The 20,589-nt window shown below is 49.4% G+C and overlaps 1 protein-coding gene across 1 annotated transcript; it reads left to right on the top strand.

Annotated features, from left to right (window-relative positions):
• The first annotated feature begins 705 nt into the window (after positions 1–705).
• Positions 706–20,110, top strand: TBATA (thymus, brain and testes associated). The gene is made up of 13 exons (XM_043980272.1): positions 706–752; positions 1,406–1,524; positions 2,014–2,021; positions 2,957–3,127; positions 3,470–3,555; positions 3,850–4,079; positions 7,443–7,607; positions 9,861–9,952; positions 11,254–11,409; positions 14,330–14,411; positions 15,765–15,930; positions 17,700–17,758; positions 20,043–20,110. The coding sequence occupies exons 1-13, from the start codon at positions 706–708 to the stop codon at positions 20,108–20,110; spliced, it is 1,449 nt and encodes a 482-aa protein (XP_043836207.1).
• Positions 20,111–20,589: the final 479 nt, after the last annotated feature.

The raw sequence follows: 20,589 nt of genomic DNA, 5'->3' as shown, positions 1-20,589 counted from the left end.
CCCCTCTCCCTCCACACCTCAGGTTAGGGTTCATCTCTTTCTCCTCTGGAGTCTGAGACAGAGGGACCCACTGTCAATCTTTTCCTGATGTCCCAGAGCAGTTACAGGGCTCCTCATCCAGCAGGGAGTGGGGAAGGGGGGCTGAATGGAGCTCAGTGAGGAGAGGAGCCCTCCAGGAGTATGGAAAACCAGTGGGGAGAGAATGGGGAAATTCCCTGCTGGGCATGAGGCTAGCTAGCTTCCCCTGCTCTTCTTGGCTTTGTTGAGGAGGTCCTGTCTCTTCTGGGACTTTCCCTGGGAAGTCCCAGGCTTTGTGGACCTTGTCATGCCAGCCTGGAGAAGTTTAGGCTGGCCATCCAGGGGGATGCTCACTTCTGAGGCTGGGGGTGAGTCCTGATGCTATCTGAGATCCACCCAGCCCCAGTCCCAGTTCAAGAAGTGGATTAAGCTTCAGGCCATCTCTGCCTCTGTCAACTTCTCTGACTCTCTGTCTCTCCCCTCCTTACTCACTATATGTCTCTATCTCTGTCTTTGTCTCTCTGTCGTTCTCTTTCTGTCTCTCTCTGTCTTTCTGTCTCTCTCCCCTTCCCTCCCTGTATGTCTCTAGCTCTGTCTCTCTCTCTCTTGCCCTCCCTCCCTATACATCTCTCTCTGTCTCATTCAGACTCTGGTACCAACAGCCATTTGGTCTTTTAGAAACCAGAAATGGCCACAGAAGCTAAGCAGGACATGTCGGACCATTCTCCAATGGAGTAAGTTGACCACCAGAGCAGGCAGTGGGACATGAGGAGGGAGGGGACTGGGGCAACTAAGGACAAGAAGAGGTACAGCTTGAAGCTGGGTTTCTTTCAGGATTCTTTTTGTTGTTGTTGTTGTTGTTTTTTTGCGGGGCAATGGGGGTTAAGTGACTTGCCCAGGGTCACACAGCTAGTAAGTGTCAAGTGTCTGAGGCCGGATTTGAACTCAGGTCCTCCTGAATCCAGGGCCGGTGCTCTATCCACTGCGCCACCTAGCCGCCCCCCTTCTTTCAGGATTCTTCACCCCTATGGGGCATAACTATCCACTAAGGATAAGTTCAGGCCAGAGTACATTAAGAGACTATTGTGTCCCTGTATAGACTTCAGGAGGAGACACAAAGTTTAGATAAGATGTTGGACTGTAAGCTTACTGAAGGCAGATGCTGGGTTTTATCTAAGTTTTAGACCTCTTCTGGATCTGACAAATTAGGTACTTTTATGTTTGTTTCTTGAGTATTTGTTGGAAGGTTTCAAAGATATATTATTGGTGTTCACTCCTACCACTACCAACAGCCCCCGCCCCCCCATCACAAATAAGTATGGTTAAGCAAAGCAAATCCACATATCGGGCACTGACTGACAATGCATGCCCCATTCCTCACCTGTAGTCCACCACTCTTTACAAGCTCTGCTATTGAGAAGGCCAAGTGGTACAGAGGAAAGACCTTTGCATTTGGGACAGATAACTTGGGTTTAAATCCTGCTTCTGATACTTGCATGGTCTTGGGTGAGTCACTCCACCTTCAGGGATCTCAATTTCCTTGTTTGTAAAATGAGGTTTACAACATGGCCTCCAGCTCTAGATCAATGATTTTAAAATCTAAAGACATGCCTGGGGGTTGGAGGCTAAGTTCCCTCCAGCTCCAGATCAATGGTGACTGTTCTTAATGAGCCTAAAGTCGTTCTGGGTTGCTTTCCTTGACATTCCAGTGGTTGTCCTGTAAATCGTTGCATGTTGGTGGCAGCATCAATAACTATGATGCACAATGATCCAGGAGAAGGGTGTGTTCTGGAACTGTAATCAGATGGGCATAAAGCACTTGCACGGGGAAACTCCATCTGTCGATGCCCATTAGCACCTCCTAGTCCTGGGAACATCCTGGAGTCACTGGAAAGTAAAGGGACGGCTTCAGGGCTCAGAGGTAGGACTTGAACCCAGCTCTTCTGAGTCTGGGGACAGCCTTCTCCCCACTGTGGCCATGCTGCCCCTCTACAGCCATTGGGGTGGGCAGTAAATAAAGTAGTGCATGGGAAACTTCATTATTGACAGAAGGGAACAATCAGGCAAAATGAGCAGCAGCAGGAAGTATTTGAGCCCAGCTTCAAGGGATGGGCAGGAATTCTACCAGCCAAGGTGAGGCGTGAAAGCATTCCAGGCACAGGGGAGATTGTCAGCAACCACTAGGAGGTGGGAAAGTTTGGGGCATCTTAGGCCCCAGAGATGTCAGTGAAGAGGCTCCCCCATGAATCTGGGCCAGACTAGAAAGTGACAAATGAGGCCTAAGAGGCCCAGCGACCTTGGGAGGCCCGCCCGGCTGGGGGCTGCCAGCGTTTTCTAAAGAGAAGGGGGAGGGGAAGCTTCCTCCCTCGGAGAAGCCAGGTGGGAAGGGGGCCAAGATGAAGCTCAAATTTCCCCAGGCTTCACCCTCCTTACAATCGCTGCCCGCTTTGTCCTGAGTCATATGGGGTCACATGGGGTCACATGGGGTCACATGGGGTCCAAAATTTGCAGCTGGAAGGGCCCCCGGAGGAGGAGCATCTGATCTAACCCCCTCATTTTACAGATGAGGAAACTGAGGCTGGAGACTTGGCAAAAGTGGCAGAGATCATAAGTAATAGAGTGGGGGTTCAAAATCCAGTCCTCTGACTCCAAATGCCCAGCTTTTCCCACTGAACCACAGTCAGACCCCCGTCCAGGGCCCAGACCATCTAGACCCCCCACACACACACACACACACACCTGCTCCTAATCAGGGCAGACTGTCTCCTGTAACACCGTGTCACATGACCTACATGACCTTGGGTCAGTCACTCTCCCAGTCTTGGGCTCCCCTTCCTCACTTGTAAGTGGAGGGGACTGTACCAGGTAGCCTCCCACGGTTCCTTCCATCCCTAGAGCTGTGCTCGTATGCTCCTGTTACCTCCCCCCCCCCCCCCAGGGTCGCTCTGTTTCCCATGAGTATAGTAATGACTATGCCCCGCCCGCCTCCCAGGGTTGTTGCAGGGAAGCGGCTGAGAGAGATGGGCTTGGAACAAGCGTCGGGGTTGTTGAGGGCGGCTTCCCGGCGGGGGACGAGGATGCTGGGTCCCTGCCCGGTTCTGTCTCTAGGGTATAGTCTTACACACGCTTCCAGGCTTCTCCTTAGGTAGCAGCAGCTTGCCCCCTCCCACAAGCCTCCACGCAGCCTCAGCACGTGGGAAGACTCCCTCCTCCTGTCCTCAGGGCTGCCAGCCCCTTCCACCTCCCCTTTAAATTGCCATCCCTCCATCCCGGGCCATTTGGCTGAGCAGGTAGGTGTTGACCACCTTCACTTTCTGGAATTTGTTGATGATCCCTGGGTTGGGTCAAATGGGAACTCTCTCATAATAACCTGGCATTTGGCGGCAAGAGACCTGGGTTCGAATCCTAGCCGTGTGGCTCTGGTAAGACCCCTCTGCACACTGGGCCTCAGGTTGCTCCCCAGAAGAATCATGGGGTCGGAACTAGCAGATCTCTCGGGTCCCCTGCAGAGCTGACGCTCTACTCTGGTCTGACTGCGTGTGGGAGAGGCAGAATGATAGAACGGGAGGAGGCGTGCTTCTGGGTTCAGAGGACCCTAGCTCCAATTCCTCCTCTAGCTGCTTGTGTGACCTGGGGCAAGGCTCTTCATCTAACCCCTGGGCCTCAGTGTCCTCATTTGTAAAATGGGGAGATCAGACTTGTTGACCCTGAAAGCCTCTCCCAGCTCTGATAGCCCGTGATCCTTCTCACCTACCACCCGAACCCCCATCACAGAGTTACAGGGTTGGAGGTAACGAACCGAGCTCCCTTCAGCCTCTCCTTCCGTCTCAGGGCCAAGACCAGCACGTTGAGAAAGGACTTAGTCAGGAAGTCCAGGAGCCAGAGCACCTCCAGACTAAAGGAAACCACGCTGACTCCCAAGAGGGCAGAGATCAGCCTCCAGGAAGTGCCCAAGGTCAGCCGGTCGTGGTCCCAGAGCACCCCTCGCTTTGGGCAGCTCAGTCACAACTCGTTCTTCTCCAGACACAATCCCCATCCTAACCGAGTGTCTCACATTCAAGGTGAGTGGGGAGGGAGGAGGGGGGACAAGCAGGGACAAACGTCAGTGTCTGGGATAGAGGCTTAGAGGAAGCACAATTCTCCCTAGACTGGAAAGGACAATAAAAATAAATTTAAAATAATAACTACTAACATTTATGTAGCTGTTTGAGGTTTACAAAGGACTTTACAAATATGTTATCCTCTCAACAATCCAGGGAAGTAGATATCATTATTATCCCCATTTTATAGATGAGGAAACTGAGGCAGGCAGAGACTAAGTGGCTTGACTAGGGTTACACAGGTAGTAAGTGTCTGAAGCACGATTTGAACTCAGGTCTTCCTGACTTCAGGGCCAAGCATTCTATCAACTGCAGTACCTACTTACCTAGAAAAAGCTGTGTACAGCCAGTAGGAAGTTCAGGTTACCAAGCAGATTCAGAGCATGGATGCTCCCTCCCCTAGCCCACCTCATCCCCCAAATCCCTATTGAAGGAGCAATCCGAAAGTCCTGCCGGCCCTCCCTCCACATCCTAAGCATGAGCCCCAATAGCACAATCCTCCATACATCCGATTCTATTTTTTTAAAATACAATATTGGGAGATTAAGGTATAGGGGTTGAGAGAAGGGATGAGGAACCAGGAATAGGAGACAAAAATCCTGAGTACTCGGTCAGACAATAGTATTCTCTGGGCCAGCTTTGGAGAACTCTTGAAAAGATCCCTGAACAAGACACTTAGACACACAATCCTGCCTGAACTCGAAGAAGGCTTCTTTTGACCTCTCTGTGCCTCAGTTTCCTCACCTGTAAAACAGAACTGCAAACTTGTTTACTGCCTCCCTCTAAGAAATGCAAGGATCCCCCAAGATAGTGGCTGTCAAGTACTAGATAGACCTCAAATCTCTATGTAAATGTCACCTTTTATTTATTAATAACATTCAAGGAGGTATTTTTTTCCTGGCCAGAAGAGACTTCTGCTTTCCTGTATCCAAACAGCACTGTAAAAATAGATGCGCTTCAGAAAGTACCTTAAAAATTGCCTTTTAAGCCTTTACTCTAAGAGAGAGAGAGACAGAGATAGAGACAGAGACACACAGAGAGACAAAGACACAGAAACAGACAGACAGAGACAGAAACAGAGAGAGAGAGAGAGAGAGAGAGAGAGAGAGAGAGAGAGAGAGAGAGAGAGAGAGAGAGACTGAATGTGGCCATAATTTCAGTGACATCGTTTCCCAGAGGAAACTGCCTCTATCAAATCTCTCCGAGTCTCCACTCCTTCATTCCTAGAGATCACAGATTCAGAGCTAGAAGGAACCTAATAGGTCATCTAGACCCATCCTCCCCTACCCCCTTTTAAAGATAGGTGACAGAATAATTGAATTAAAGCCGGAAAAGACCTTAGAGAGCATTTAGACCGACTCCTTATTTGAGATGAGAATCCCAGAGAGGAGAAATGACTATCCAACAGTCCCTCAGAGAGTGTCTGGCAGAGGAGAGTTTTGAACCCATACCCTCTCCCCTCCATGGTTGTCCCTGACATTTGCACATCTACCACCAGATGGTGACAGAGAGACAGGTCCATTGGTGTAAGGGAATTCTAACCCTTAGGTTGTCCCTGGGGATATTACAAAGAACTCCGGGAGAAAGACATTTCACAGGAAAGTTAGAGCTAACCCCATAGCAACTTCAAGTTCAGTTTGGGGGAAGGGACCGAGGTGGAAGGAATGATGGATCGCTTCTTTGGCTGCCCTCTGTGCTTCTGTACTTGGACATGGGCTCCTGTGGGTCATTGGCATTGTCCTCCTTTCCAGTAAGACCAAAGAAACATTGCCCCATGCCCAAGACCCCCATTAGCCCTTGAGAGCCAGGGTTCCCTTTCTAAAGGAAAACTAGAAACACAAGCTATCAAAGGAACGCACAAGGAGATTTTCCTGGAGCAACCTCGGGGCTGGGCCGTGAGCCAGAGAGAGCACCTGCCCTTTTCCAGGATCTGACCCCGAATTGGTCCATTTGAGGCCAGGGTCCTCGAAGGGGAGGGGCCTGGGTCACCCTTGCACTTCGATGGGCACAAGTGGTTCTCCCCTCCTCCCATTGGATAGGATCCACACCCTAGTATCTAGCTTTTAAAATGGTCACACTGTAAATACTTCAAGACAGCAGTCCTGTCTGCCCTGCCCCAGGTCTCCCCCTTGTTGATTGATTGATGAAGGCAAAGGGGAGATGCAGGCAACCTCTGAAGCTAACCGCTACTTATTTCCTCCTCCTATTTGAATGTGAATCCCTAGACAAGGACTTTCTTGCTTTTCCATTTGTGTACCCACAGACCTACACTTAATAAGTGCTTTTTTCATTCATTCAGCCACACACAAAGATGGAGACACCCTTGATCTTGACATCCTACAGAAAAACCTCCATGTTAAAGAATTCTGAAACCCCTTTATCTGACCGTAATCCAATTGTTTACCACCTCTCCCTGGGCAATCCACTTAATCAACCTCCTTGGGATGAATTCTTGGCATCTGTAAATGATGGGGGTTGGACTAGGTTTCAATGACACTTGGTAGCTATGACACTTTCATCCTGTTACCACCTGTGACATTTTCATTTTCATCTTTGTCTCTCCAGTGCCTAGCACAGTACTTGGCACCTAGTAGGTGCTTAGTAAATCTTGTTGAATTGAATGAGCTTTCTTTTTTTTTTTTTTTTTAGTGAGGCAATTGGGGTTAAATGACTTGCCCAGGGTCACACAGCTAGTAAGTGTTAAGTGTCTGAGGCCGGATTTGAACTCAGGTACTCCTGAATCCAGGGCCGGTGCTTTATCCACTGTGCCACCTAGCTGCCCCATGAGCTGACTTTCAATAAAGAAATGAATAACCCTAACCCTATTTGCCAAGCCTGTGAGAATGAGAGATAGCTTCATGGAGAGCTGATTTGGGAACCAGGAAGAGGTTCATTCCAGTCCTGTCTCTCACAAAGACTGGTTGTGAGTGGTTGTGTGATTCTGGCCAAGGCACCTAATTTTTCAGTGCTTTAGACAACTCTCTAAGACTGAGCTTCAGAGAAGGTGCCAACATGCGTGAGTAAAGCTAACTCCCTATCCAGGTGTTCTTTATACCAATGAAATCACAGATCCAGTCTCTATTTCTAGGAAGGAAGGAAGGAAGGAAGGAAGGAAGGAAGGAAGGAAGGAAGGAAGGAAGGAAGGAAGGAAGGAAGGAAGGAAGGAAGGAAGGAAGGAAGGAAGGAAGGAAGGAAGGAAGGAAGGAAGGAAGGAAGGAAGGAAGGAAGGAAGGAAGGAAGGAAGGAAGGAAGGAGTGAATGAATGAATGCTGCTCTCTAGCTGGAGTTCACCTTCCAGTCCAACATCTCCCTTCTCCTTGGCAGATCTTTCTGGAAATCCCATTTGCACCGTAAGAGACAACATAACTCACCTTCCACTGCCTCCACCTGGATCCAGCCCCAATTTCTCCATCAACATGTTAGGAGTTCCCCGAGTCCAGATGCCTATCGGAGATCCACAGTCCCTCGTGGAGCCTCGATTAAACCTGAGTAAGTACAAGGGGCACCCCTTCAGAGACATCCCTGGGATATCTTCTTGCCCTGACCTAAGGTTTGGGGTGGTCTCCCTTTGCCCCAAGGGTTGCCCCATGCGGGAGGGAAAGGATAGCTTATAGATGGAGGTCAGATTACAAGGTTATATTTGAGAAGTTGTGTGGTATGTGCGTGGGGAAAATCCAGGGTTCCTCTGTCCCCCCCATTTGTCACCCTCCCCCCTACAAACCTTGTTCCTAGGAGTCTACAAACCCAAGATCCTCAGAACTGTTCCCTTCATCCCTCCTTCCTAGTCTCTCAGTAGCATTTCTCTTTAAGACATAACAATCTGGTATTTTTATGCCTTCTTCTCTTAAAGAGGAAGGGGAGAAAGCCTGTTGGGATAGAGAGAGTCAGGATGTACCTGTCCTCCTGCCTCCCATCCTTACTTTTAAAATGTAGATGGGGCAGGGAGGAAAAGAAGGAAGTTTTGATCCCCAGTGAAAAGTCTTTCCTAGCAGAGCGATCCCTGGATATTCTGATGCCAGAGGAAAACTCACTGAAGTTGGGAGTTGGGACAGGGGACAGCATATGGGTCCAAGGTATGACCAATCCCAGTATGGTAAAAGAAAATCTGAAGAGTTTGAGGAACTGGGAATCCAGGGTGCACAAGGGGGAATGGGTTGGGGTGGAAAAGGCTATGAGGCAGGTACTAAATGGTGCAGGGGACGGGGAGGGGGAGAGGGAAGGAGAGTGACCAGGAGGTGCATGAAACATAGAGTCATATCTCTAGACCCAGGAAGGGCCTAGGGCTATGTAGTCCAACCCCTGTATTGGAGAAATAGGGATACTGAAGGCTAGAGAGGAAAGAGACAACAGCACAGACATAAACATTCCCCTGATTCTAAACCCCTATTGGTCATCATCCAGACCTCTTTCCCTATCCCCCACCACCTGATTCCTTATTCCCATCCCCTTTAGTCTTCCCATCCCAAAACTCCAACCAAGCACTACCTACCTCTTCACTGTGCCTTCCGGATTGCCTGTTCCATAGGCAACACACTTGCCTTTGTCTTAAATATTTTCCTCTCCCACTCGTTCCCTCTTTAGCAATCACCAGACCTGGTTCCCCCCTCCATGGCACACCTCCCTGGCCATCCTTTCCAGCACTGGCTGAATTTTCACTCATTTCCCTTCGCTCACTGGCAGAGGTGGGGGAATCAAAGGACTCCTTAGTGCCCACTGCCACTTGCAGGATCTTGACCACCACCATTAAACTCCTTTGAGGTCTATACGATCTACATCTCCCATTTAATCAAAATCCTGGTTGCTGTTCTCTACAGAGCTCTGGGATACACTCCTTCCTTCCTCAATGAGTTCAATACCCGGATCACAGTCTTTCTCTCCCCTCCAACTCCTGCCCTTATACAAAATAACTTTAACATACATAGTGGGAAAAAAGTTAGGGGCAGCTAGGTGGAGCAGTGGATAAAGCACCAGCCATGGATTCAGGAGGACCTGAGTTCAAATCCAATCTCAGACACTTGACACTTACTAGCTGTGTGACCCTGGGCAAGTCACTTAACCCCAATTGCCTCACCAAAAAACAAAAACAAAAACCATACATAGTGACCCTCCCTCAGCACCCTGGCCATTCAGTTCCTCAACTATTCACTTCCCATGACCTATTCCTTTGCCCCACCTCAGCCACACACAAAGATAGAAACACCCTTGATCTTGGCATCATACACAAAAACTTCCATGTCTGAGAATTCTGAAACCCCTTTATCTGACCATAATCCAATGGCTTACCACCTCTCCTTCTGCCCTCCCATACCAAACCCTACTCTTTGACCACAACCTCCAATCCCTCAACCCCTCAGTTCTCTCAAAGGCCATTCCTACTGCCTATAGACAGACCCATGCCTCCCCCTCACTTGATCCCTTCATTCCTGCTGAATATCAGCCTCCATCTTTTCTGCCCTTTATGACTCAACTCCTTGTAAACCATCAACAACAGGTGCCTCCACTTTCTTTCCTCTCATTCTCTTTTAACCCCAAGGAAGAAGTAATATCCCCTAGATGTTGATGCTTTGGTCAAAAGCCCCAGCTGCTCCACCCTAGTTATAGTTCTATTTCCCAGCCTGAGAAGCTTGAGGATGAGGGAAGGAGAAGCTTTCAGAGACCAGAGACCTTGACAGGTCCCAGGTTATGAAATCCTCCCTCCTACCACTCCCACCCCCTGTCCCCTGCCCTTGCCTCTTTTCTCAGGCTCATTGTCAAGTGTCTGGAGAGAGGAGCTAAAGGAACTGGCTTCCAAGGTAGCTGCTTTCTCCAAGGAAGCAGAAGTAAAGAAGAAAAAGGTAGGTGAGACGTAAGGGAAGGAGAGGGGAAGAGAAGAACAGTTAGGGGAAAGGGAGGGAGGGGAGAACAGAGCTGGGGGAGGGGGGTAGGTGAAGACATAGCTAGAGGGGGGCAGGACAGAGCTGGGGGGTAGGGGGAAGGGCTGGAGGAAGCAGTTTCAGGTCAAGAAAAAGAGGGCATTGGGCCTTGCCAGCCCACCCTCCCTGGGATGGCACCTTATAATGAAGACCACCAGTAGAATGATTTTGGAATTGGTTGTGGATTCAGGTCCTAACTCCTCTATTAATTAGCTGTTCAATCTCCCAGGGAAATCAGCTTCACCTTTATGAGCCTCAGTTTCCCCATTGTATAAGAAGGGAAATAATTATAACATTATAGGTTCCTTAGGGAGCGTCCAATTCCCCAATTCCATAGAAGAAAGTCCCAGAGAGAGAAAGGACTTGTCCAGGATCAAGAGAATGAGAAATGGATCTTGAATTAGGTCTCTGAAGGCCCTAAGACCCCTTGCCTCCCCTTGAAGTAAGCATGCTTCTAATGACCTCTGCTCGACCAGGGTAGAGGGCATTGAAGTTCTCTAGGTCAGACAAGGGGAAGGCCCCCCTCTCTCTGTCCTTTTCACAGTGGGAGCCTACCTTTGAGCCACAAGATCACCCAGCCCAAACCCTTCATTTTACATAGAACCCGAGATTAAGTGACTTGTCCAAGGTCACATTAGTATTTAAAAGACCAAATCCCCCATTCTTTCCATGACACCCCACAAGTCTCCACTCTCAGGAAACTTAGAGAAAAGATATAAATGGGTGAAACAGTGGGAGATAGCACATCAAGTCTTGCGCACAGTAGGCACTTCATAAATATTTTTTGAAGTTGTGTATGCTGAAGGGAGCAGGCACTCAGAGGAGGGGGAGCTCATGGAGACCTCCCTGGAGGAAGGGGGAATTCAGCTGGGCCCCAAAGAGAGGGAGAGAATTGGGACCGGTAGAGATGAGGCAAAGAGGATGCCTCAGGCAGGGGAAATACGATGCTTGGCACCTAGTAGGTCCTTATTAAATTCTTGTTGATTGAGTTAAGAGAGGTAATAAGGAGAACAACCTAGGACTTTTCTCCTGGGTTCCATCCCTTGCTTCTCTGTCCTGAGCCACTGGACCCAGAAGAGCCTGGCTTTGCCACTAGCCAGGTGACCTTAGGCAAGTCCTTTCCCTTCTCTGGCCCTCAATATTCTCCTCTCTGATAGGACGGGTTGACCTGGATGGGATCTGAGGTCCCTTCCAGGATTGACCATCTGTAATTCTGTCATAAGGAAGAGACAGAGAGGTTGACCCAGTACTCCCCAGAGACAGGGAGGCTCATCCCCGGCTACACACGGAGCATGACGAGCCGAGCACCCCGAACCTCCCAAAGAGGCAACCTTTGGAGCAAAGACATGACCCCTATTGTCCAGGACCAAGAACTACTGGTGAGCCTGAGAGGGGGGGAGGAGAAGGCCAGGGAGGGCAGCTCTGGAGCTCCCCAGCGAGGGCCCTGGGTCTCCCAACAAGCCCAACCCTTACATATTAGACAGCTCTTGCGCACTTGTCCTGAATGGGGCCGGTCTTCATCCTCCCGGTGTTGTGCCCTATCCTTGTGGTCAGCTATCTAGCAGCTCATCTCTGACAGGGTCCTGGGCAAGAACAGCTTCCTTAGGACCTTCCCAGAAGGCATTTGTAAAGGGGAGGAAGGGGAAGAAATGGGCCCTCGAAGCCAAAGGAATGAAGCTCTAGTGATGAATAATTGGGGAATAGGGAGTTACATTTGGGAAAGAGGGGTCTCCTGCTGGTGCCCAACACATACACTGACAGCTGGACAGCTTAATAAATAGGGTAGTGGACTTGGAATCAGTAAGCCATGAGTTCAAATTCTTCCTCAGACATTTACTAACTGTGTAGCCTCGGGCAAGTCCCTTAATCAGCTCTTTCAACCTCAGTTTTCTCATATATAAAATGGGAGTAATAATAGCACCCACCTCTCCCAAGATAGTAGGAAGGTTCAAATGAGATATTTTTAAGTGCTTTACAAACACTACCATGCTGTATAAATATTAGCTGTTACTACCATTACTATTACTACCAAAGTAGGGATGGATTTAATTGAACAAATTGATCATGAAGTGTCCCAAAGAATTACAAGACTCAGTGACTCAGTTTCCCAAGTTTTATTAAAATATTGCAATAAACACAGGGAGAACACCCGGGAGGTGTCTCAAATAGGGAGATGAAAATGGTTATATTTATAGTGAGAAAAGCAGGTTATCCCCTCATTTTCTTAATCTCCTCTTTAAGGAGGTACATGGGAGGTTTATCCTAATTTGAAATTCTTGAGGTCCTAAGACGTCCTCTAAGGCAGGTACCTTTCTCGCTAGGGGTGTGTTTTGGGGCTTTAAATGTCATCAGGTGAACCTAAGAACACATTTGGTCTTTTCTGCTCATGTTAGTAAAGACATGTTTAAAGCTGTCAGACCCAGAGGTTCTCTCTGTTTATGATCTCTCTTTACTTTAAGATCTGGTTTCTAGGTGTCCTGTCATCTAGGAATATTAATGGCTATTAATGGTTAATGGTCCCTAGTTACCTTCCCTAACCTTCTGTTGATATTGTTTGTTGATAATAACTTGAACCCTCTTGGTTACTGTATTGTTGATAAAATCTCAAACCTTAGTTTCTCTATTAACTCTTTTAGTTACTATTGATCAAGTAGGTTATCTGTTAACCCCTTTTAGCCTCCTCTATCACTACTACTACTACTACTATTTTGGGGGGGTGGGTGAGGCAATGGGGGTTAAGTGACTTGCCTAGGGTCACACAGCTAGTAAGTGTTAAGAGTCTGAGGCCGGATTTGAACTCAGGTCCTCCTGACTCCAGGGCCAGTGCTCCATCCACTGTGCCACCTAGCTGCCCCTAATACTACTACTATTACTACTACTACAACTACTGTCATCTTCACACTAGGGATGGCATGGCCAGTCACATGCTTAACCCCTTGAATTCCTAAGCAGGACACATCCTGGCCGTTGTCAGATCATGCCGTGACTCATTCAGAAGTCACCACTCCCTAGAGTTCACTGGATCCTGATTTACTTGAGTGGATAGGGAATGGAAGCCCCCTGGCTGAATGTGAATATTTATCTAGGAGGGTATCTGACATTTATACCTTAACACAAATTAATCTCTTGGCTCTCTCTCTCTCTCTCCCTCTCTCTCTCTCTCTCTCTCTCTCTCTCTCTCTCTCTCTCTCTCTCTCTCTCTCTCTCTCTCTCCCTCTCTCCCTCTCTCCCTCTCTCCCTCTCTCCCTCTCTCCCTCTCTCCCTCTCTCCCTCTCTCCCTCTCTCCCTCTCTCCCTCTCTCTCTCTCTCCCTCTCTCTCTCTCTCTCTCCCTCTCTCCCTCTCTCCCTCTCTCCCTCTCTCCCTCTCTCCCTCTCTCCCTCTCTCCCTCTCTCTCTCTCTCTCTCTCTCTCTCTCTCTCTCTCTCTCTCTCTCTCTCTCTCTCTCTCTCTCTCTCTCATAGCAGGACCCTAAGGAGAGAGAGAAATGAAATGAGTAGGTTTTGATGGGGAGAGGCTCAGACTTGGGGAGGGGGCTGGTTACCATAATGGGCAGAGGCCTAAAAATCACCTTTGTTCTATTTCATGATTTTACTGAGAAAGACAGACCCATTGCTATGTCTGAACAGAGCTCAGCTCTGGGACATGGACTTCTGACTTGTCCCCTCAAACAAACAACCTTATACCAAGGATTCTGAAAGTGGAGATTGGTTCTACCTGGGGCCCTGAGTCTGGGGCTACTATACAGTGGCTCTAGGAGGGGTCTGAACCTCCCTCCCCACCCTGAAATGAAGGTGAGACCTGAAACCAGGGGTGGGGTGCAGCCTCCATAAAGAACGGTCCCTGGAGGGCATCATAGGGGGCCAATTCCACTTCCAGCTGTTGCTGAGAAAGGGGATAAATACAGAGTCGCCCCAAACACCTGGGAACTGAAACAGCGGCTTTAGGATGTCAGTCCTGTGCAGTTCTCCCTTATCCTGGGGATGGAGATTAGCAAGAGTTCCCTTTGCTCACGCACATGGCACCACCTGACCACCCCTTCATCAAGAGCTATATACATTCAGGGTCGATTGTCCAGTTCTGGCCCTGATGTTACAACCAGGGCTACCTACCCTAGAGGGGAACAGAAAGGGCATGGATGGCTCTAGTCTTTGGGATGATGAAGCACCAAAGTATTCCTGGTGGTGGGATGGCAAGAGGATAGGGAATGCCCAACTATAGCTTCGAGCTCCAACCCCCATGAAAAAGTGAGCCCGTGGGTTTGGTCATACTGACCTGCCCACTGGATTCTTCTGCCAACAGATCCTGGAACTGCTGTGTCAAATCCTACAGACAGACTCTTTGAGTACCATCCAGTACTGGCTTGTCTCTGCTAGCCCCAGGGGTAAGATCCTACAGGGTGAAGGGGGAATCCATTGGGTCAACTGGTCTCTAAAGTCCCTTTCAACTCTTACGATTCTAGGATTCCCAGAGTCCTTCATTCAGGGCTTGAAACCCTGAGGTTCGACCACTGTGTGAAGCCCTTGGGCTTTTTACTAAGCATGGGTCCCTCTCCTTTCTTCATGGTCCTCCTACCAGACCCTGACAGAGCTAGGGGCCACTAGAGGTAGACCTCTGGCCTGTCGTGGCAAAGCAGATTGCAAAGAGAGTTCAAAGTGACCTGGGAAATCACTCCTGAAAAACATTCAAGACATATTCCTGTATGAGTGAAAGGTCTCACACATATTAGTTTGACCCAATCCCATTAGGCAAGCATTTATTAAACACCTACTATATACATTGGAATGTGGTAGATAGAGAACCTTTCTTGGAATCAGGAAGACCAGGGTTCAAATCCTACTTCTGACTGATACTGTCTGCGTGACCCTAGGCAAGCCACCTTCAGCTTCTTCCTCCTTCAGTCCCCCAGGGAACTCTGAGATACAGTAATGCTGGTTCTGAATTGGTAGGGAGAGTTTCCTACATCGAATCATAGATCTGTTGTCCAGAAAAATTACAGATCTAAGGCAAAACCAAAAAATCTGGCAATGCCCGAGGCATTGGAGACATACAGACAACCATGTAGGAGGCAGCATTAAAGTGAGCCTTGAAGGACATGTGTAGATGGTGATGGATGGAGACATCAGAGGTGTAGTCACAGCTGCGGAGGTGGAGGGTTCATGGGGAGTGGATGAGTCAGACAATGGGAACTCTTAAAGGTGAAGTTTGTCTTGACGGAGAGTTGGCATGAAAAGTAATAGCCTCGGGCAGCTAGGTGGTACAGTGGATAAAGTACTGGCCCTGGATTCAGGAGGGTCTGAGTTCAAATCCAGCCTCAATCACTTGACGCTTATTAGCAGTTTGACCCTGGGCAAGTCACTTAACCTTCATTGCCCCACCCCCCAAAAAAAGTAATGGCCTCATGCCCTGGCTGTGAACTCTTGACTTCTAGTCCTTTAGGGGGTAGAGGGAGAGGAGAGAGAAGGGGGTAGGGGGTCTGCTACAAAGCCAAAGCAAGGAAGAAAAGAAGAAGAATTTCTCAGTCCAGCCCCAAATTCTCCTGTGCCTGAGATGGGGCTGCTGAGGTGAGCCTGCCTCCTAGATCCTGAGCACCTGTCCAGGTGGGTGCAGAGGATCAGGGAGGCAGGATGGGGTGGGCCAATGACCCCTGCTCACACGCACGTGCACACGCACACGCATGCACACGCACACACCCCTTTCCCACTGCCCCCCTCACCCTCACGAACCCTCATTGCAGAGAAGGACCTAGTCTTGGGTCTCCTCCAGACGGCCGTGGCCGAGCTGATCCCCGAGCCCTTGATATCCTTGCCAGAGGAGAGGATCGTGACAAATCTGCCTGCCAGCTCCAACAGCCCAGGCTTCCTCAGCCAAAGCCTGGTGCCACAGAAGAGTCTGACGCAAAGGTGGGCAAACCTCGGGTCTAGCGGGGCAGGGGAGCCAGCGTGGGGTCAAATCCCTACAAGTCCCAGTCCAAAGACCTTCATTTAACAGGAAGAAACCGAGGGATCCTCCCAAGGCAGCGCAGCCAATCAGTGGCAGACCCCTCCTCTGCTGTGCTGCACCCAGGCCCCTTTACCCCTTAACCTTCTGGGGAGCTTTACCTTTCCTTAGCTGGTCAGTACATTTAACCTCACCATGACCTTGTGAAGTGGGCAAGGCTTACAGAGTCAGAGTTCAAACCCTCAATTTACCAAGAGGAAAGCCGAGGCCCAGGGGGTTACAAGGTCAACAGGAGTAAAGATAAGAGTCGGAATTCTAAAGTAATTCCTGGGGTTCTAAGTTGCCACGGCTGAAAGGGACTTCAAAGTCTGTCTGGCCAAACCTGGATTCCTGAGCAGGAATCCCTTCTAGAATGTCCCCAGAAGGGGAACAGCTGGAGGTCTTCAAACAGAGCAGAATTTTATCTAGATGTTTCACTTGCCCACATAATTATAACAATCACTAAGGCAGCCCCGAGTTCAAATCTCACCTTTAACATTCACTAGTTGTGTGTTTATGCCCAACTTTATGCTCGGTTTCCCCATCTATAAAACAGGCTTAATAATAGTGGTCACCTCAGCAAGCTGTGAGGCTCAAAGGAAAGAATGTATATAAAGCCCTTTGCAAACCTTAAATCACTATATAAATTTCAGTTACCATTTGTTATTTTGGGGAAAAAAGTTAACATTCCCCATTCTCCAAGAAATACCAGATTTCATGGCCCTGAGTCATATGGGGGGGGGGGCAATGAGGGTTAAGTGACTTGCCCAGGGTGATACAACTAGTAAGTGTCAAGTGTCTGAAACCAGATTTGAACTCAGGACCTCCCAAATCCAGGGCTGGTGCTTTATCCACTGCACCACCTAGCTGACCCTCTGAGTCAAATTTTTAACATCTGCCATCCCAGAGTCTTAACTAGAAATTCTGGGGCTTGTAGCAGAGACAGTAAGGGGGGAGGGTGGATTTGACACTCAGATGGCAATCTACCCTGCTTGGGTACAATGCAATTGTGACAGCCAACTTGTGGAAGGAAGGACACAAAAGAAAGTTTCCCCCCCACCTCTGCAACCATACCACTGGTCCAACAGACCCACAATGGAGCAGAGGTTGTGGTCATGCAAGAAGGGTAGGGTGGGATCCTCATGATGCCTAAATGCATAGTCTCTCCACACATACATGCATACACACACACACACACACACCAGGAAGTGATATGATAGGAAAAGATAAGAGGACTTAGTCTCCATCTCCTGGAAGACTGGCAATCTGGGGCAGAGCCCTGTTCACTCTCTCCAGTTATGTCTCTGTCCATCCCTATAACTTTCAGAGGCAATATTCTTCCCTCACTCCTCCCCAGTTTCATTCACCTGGAGATACACAAAGTCCCACCTCCCATGAGTGCTTACTTTCACTGTAACATCATTGATATAACAGCATCAAGGTCCTACCCCTGCCCATCCCTTGTAATTCCCACAGGCTCCTGGGTAGAGGGGCAAAGTTTCCAAAGTAGCAGATTTAGTTTTAATGTAAGGAAAAACTTTCTAATGATGAGATCTCTTCAAAAGAAAAATAGGCTGCCCCAGGAAAAAGTAAATGATGCCCCTCTTGAAGAAAGGTCTTTGTGCAAAGTCTGATTAAATGTCAACATTAAATGTCAAATATCAAGGTCAATAACAAACTTCTCTTTGTTTAGTCACAGTCAAAATGGACCGAAAACAAAGGCAGATTCTGCATCATCATGTGAAAAACCAGGTAAAACCCATTCCACTCAAAATTCTCAAGCTTCAAGTTTCTCCAGCTTTGTTATGTGGTTATAGGGGTACCAGAAGAACAGTCTGAGCTAGTGAGTCATCAGGCCGTGGCGATCCCTTCCTCCCCTCCCAACAGTGGGACCCTGATGGCTGAGAAGGGCTTGGCCAAGCCAGGGACCTCCTCTCTCCGTTGCTTCTCATTCCCAAGCCAAAGCTCTTCATCCACCCTGTCCAGAAGGGCTGGTGTCTGCAAAAAGAAGTCAGTTTGGTCCCTAGCCAGAGCCCCTCCCCACCCTCAGCTCTGGCGCCCCACCCCCTCCCCTCCCAGGAACTACACAATAGTGAGATGCTCCCGGTGGGACTTTGGGCGAGTCATTCAACTTCTCTGGGCCTCAGTTTCACCTTCACTCCCATATGTCCCTTTGGGCTCCAAATCCTATGATAATATCTAGAGCCCTTCCTGTGAGCCCAGGCCTCAGTGGGGCAGGAGGTGATAACTATGTTTCACTTGAACTTTCTCACAGCCCTTCAGCTCTCACAATAACCCTGTGAGCTGTGGGTGTCAAAGATGAGGAAGTGTTTTTTACAGGTGAGGAAACCAGAAACTCAGGGAGACAAAGGGATTTATATAGGGTCACATAGTGTCCAAGGCAGCTAATAGATCAGACGCTGACTAGGCGTGTGCCCCTGGGCAAGTCACATCACCTCTGGGTGCCTCAGTTTCTTCATCTGTTAAATGGGGCTAATAATCGCCCCTACCTGCCATAGTGGTTGTGAGGATCCAATGGGATGACATTTGCAGAAGGCTTTGCCAAGCTTAAGGCGCTCTAGAAAAGCTATCCATCCTCACGTTTTGAGAGAAGAGACGTGGTTCCTGCCGTCAAGACGCTCAGAATCTCACTGGGGAGGTGTGACGTAGAGCTTTAAAATGGCCAGTCATCAGCTTCCAAAAGGAACGAATTCACAGTGGTGGGTGTCAGCTATGGAAAGTGTCCCCCTGCCCTGCCCTGCCCTGGCCAAATACCCCCCTGCAGATTTAGAGGGGCAGACAGCCCAGCCTAGACAGATCTCGGTCATTTTCATTATGGTCACCTGAACACGTGGGGGGGGGGGCAGCAAAGGAGTCTCCTTCACCCCAGACCCACTTAATCAAGGGTGGGAGAAGAACTTCATGCTGTCCAACCCATGCCTCAATAGGAATCCTCTCTGCACCATCCAAAACAAGTGACCCCTTCCCCCTGCCCCCAGTTATTATTATTTTTTTTAGTGAGGCAAATGGGGTTAAGTGACTTGCCCAGGGTCACACAGCTAGTAAGTGTCAAGTGTCCGAGGCCAGATTTGAACTCAGGTGCTCCTGACTCCAGGGCCGGTGCTCTATCCACTGTGCCACCTAGCTGCCCCGCCCCCAGTTATTCTTGAAGACTACCTCCTGAGGCAAAGCGTTCTGCTTTGGGACAGTTTTAACATGTAGTTTCCCCTTACGACAGGCCTAAATCTGCCTTTCCAGGCCACTCCTGGCCCCTGATACTGCCCCCTTGACCAAGGCAGAATCAGTCCTATCCTTCTGTCCCATGACCTTTCAAAGACTTGGCTAACTGTCCCAGGTCCCCTCACTGAACCCTTCCCTAGCACAGTTTCTAGGAATGAACTAGAATAAACAATTCTAGGTATATAGTAAGTGCTTAATAAGCATTTTTAAACTACCTCCCACAACCCCCTCCCACCCCAGTTTGATTCCCAATGAGGCTTGTCAATGTCTGTTCTAAAATGTGGCACCAAGACTGGATTTAAGACTCCAGAGGCAGGCTGGCCAGGCCCTGCCCCTCCCCGGAATAAGATCAATGAGTTAGGAGGCTTAGTAGAGTGCCTAGCACACAGTAGGTGATTAGTAAATGTTGGTTGGTTGATAAAGGGAGGGATTGATGCCTATGGCAAAAAGGAGCCTCTAGCTTGGGGTCCTCTGGGACCCCAGGCCCCTTGCCTGACCGTGTGCACTAGAGCAGGCTTTCCTTGGTGGCTGAGCCTGCCACAGGCAAATAGACCAGCAGGAAAGACGTGTGGGGAGTATGACAAGGCATCATGGGAAAGGGCTTACTCAATCGGGCACAGGCCCATTGTGGGACAGTGACTGGTCCAAGGTCACACAATAAAGTTAGAAGCCAGGTCTTCCCCCTCCCAGGTCAGCCTTTAGATTAGGAACACTGGTTATAATCTCCTCCTCCTCCTCCTTCCCCTGTCCTCCCTTCCTTCCCCTTCCCGTGATAACATCATTTCTCTTTTCCCAGAATGCATTGGCAACGCCGAGGTTCTACAGTTGTGTGACAGTGTGGAGGACAGAAAGAGGAAAATGTAACTGAATCCCTGAAGGTTCCCCCTCCCCCACCGTCTACACAGGCATCCCAGTGGAGGGCGCTCCCTGCTTGGAGCTGGGGGTCCCCCTGAGTGACGGCCTTCATCCCAGTGACTACCTGATGCAGTCTCTATAAAATAAAATAGGTTGTCTTTGGTTTACGAAGATAACACTTCTGACCCACAATCCCTAGGCCATGCGCTCTGAGTGGTTTTTCCAGGAGAGGGGATGATCTCCACTGAGCCATCCTCACTCCCACCCAAGTCAGCCCAGGCAGTCAGTCCTGCCTGCAGTTAGTCCTCCTGGATGGGGCCCAAGGAGGCAGAAGGCCTCGAGGCAGTTCCCCGGCCCAGCCCAGAAGAGAGTTCTCCCCCATCTTGGAGCCCTGGGCCACTGAGACTTCTGGGCAGTTGGGCAGCTCCGGGCACAGGAGGACAACTTTGCCTGGCTTGGCCTCCCACTCCGGGTAGGAAGGGTGTCCG

The sequence above is a fragment of the Dromiciops gliroides genome, chromosome 2 (assembly GCF_019393635.1).
Source record: "Dromiciops gliroides isolate mDroGli1 chromosome 2, mDroGli1.pri, whole genome shotgun sequence".
NCBI lineage: Eukaryota > Metazoa > Chordata > Mammalia > Microbiotheria > Microbiotheriidae > Dromiciops > Dromiciops gliroides.
Note: the sequence above shows the minus strand (reverse complement) of the source record. Positions and strands in the feature narration are given on the sequence as shown.

Bases quoted from the DNA above. Each gene is read 5' to 3' on its own strand.
- TBATA (XM_043980272.1), top strand. From the start codon at position 706: ATGGCCACAGAAGCTAAGCAGGACATGTCGGACCATTCTCCAATGGA. The intron at 4,080-7,442 runs GTGAGTGGGGAG...TCTCCTTGGCAG, and splicing joins CCGAGTGTCTCACATTCAAG to ATCTTTCTGGAAATCCCATT. The intron at 14,412-15,764 runs GTAAGATCCTAC...CCCTCATTGCAG, and splicing joins TGTCTCTGCTAGCCCCAGGG to AGAAGGACCTAGTCTTGGGT.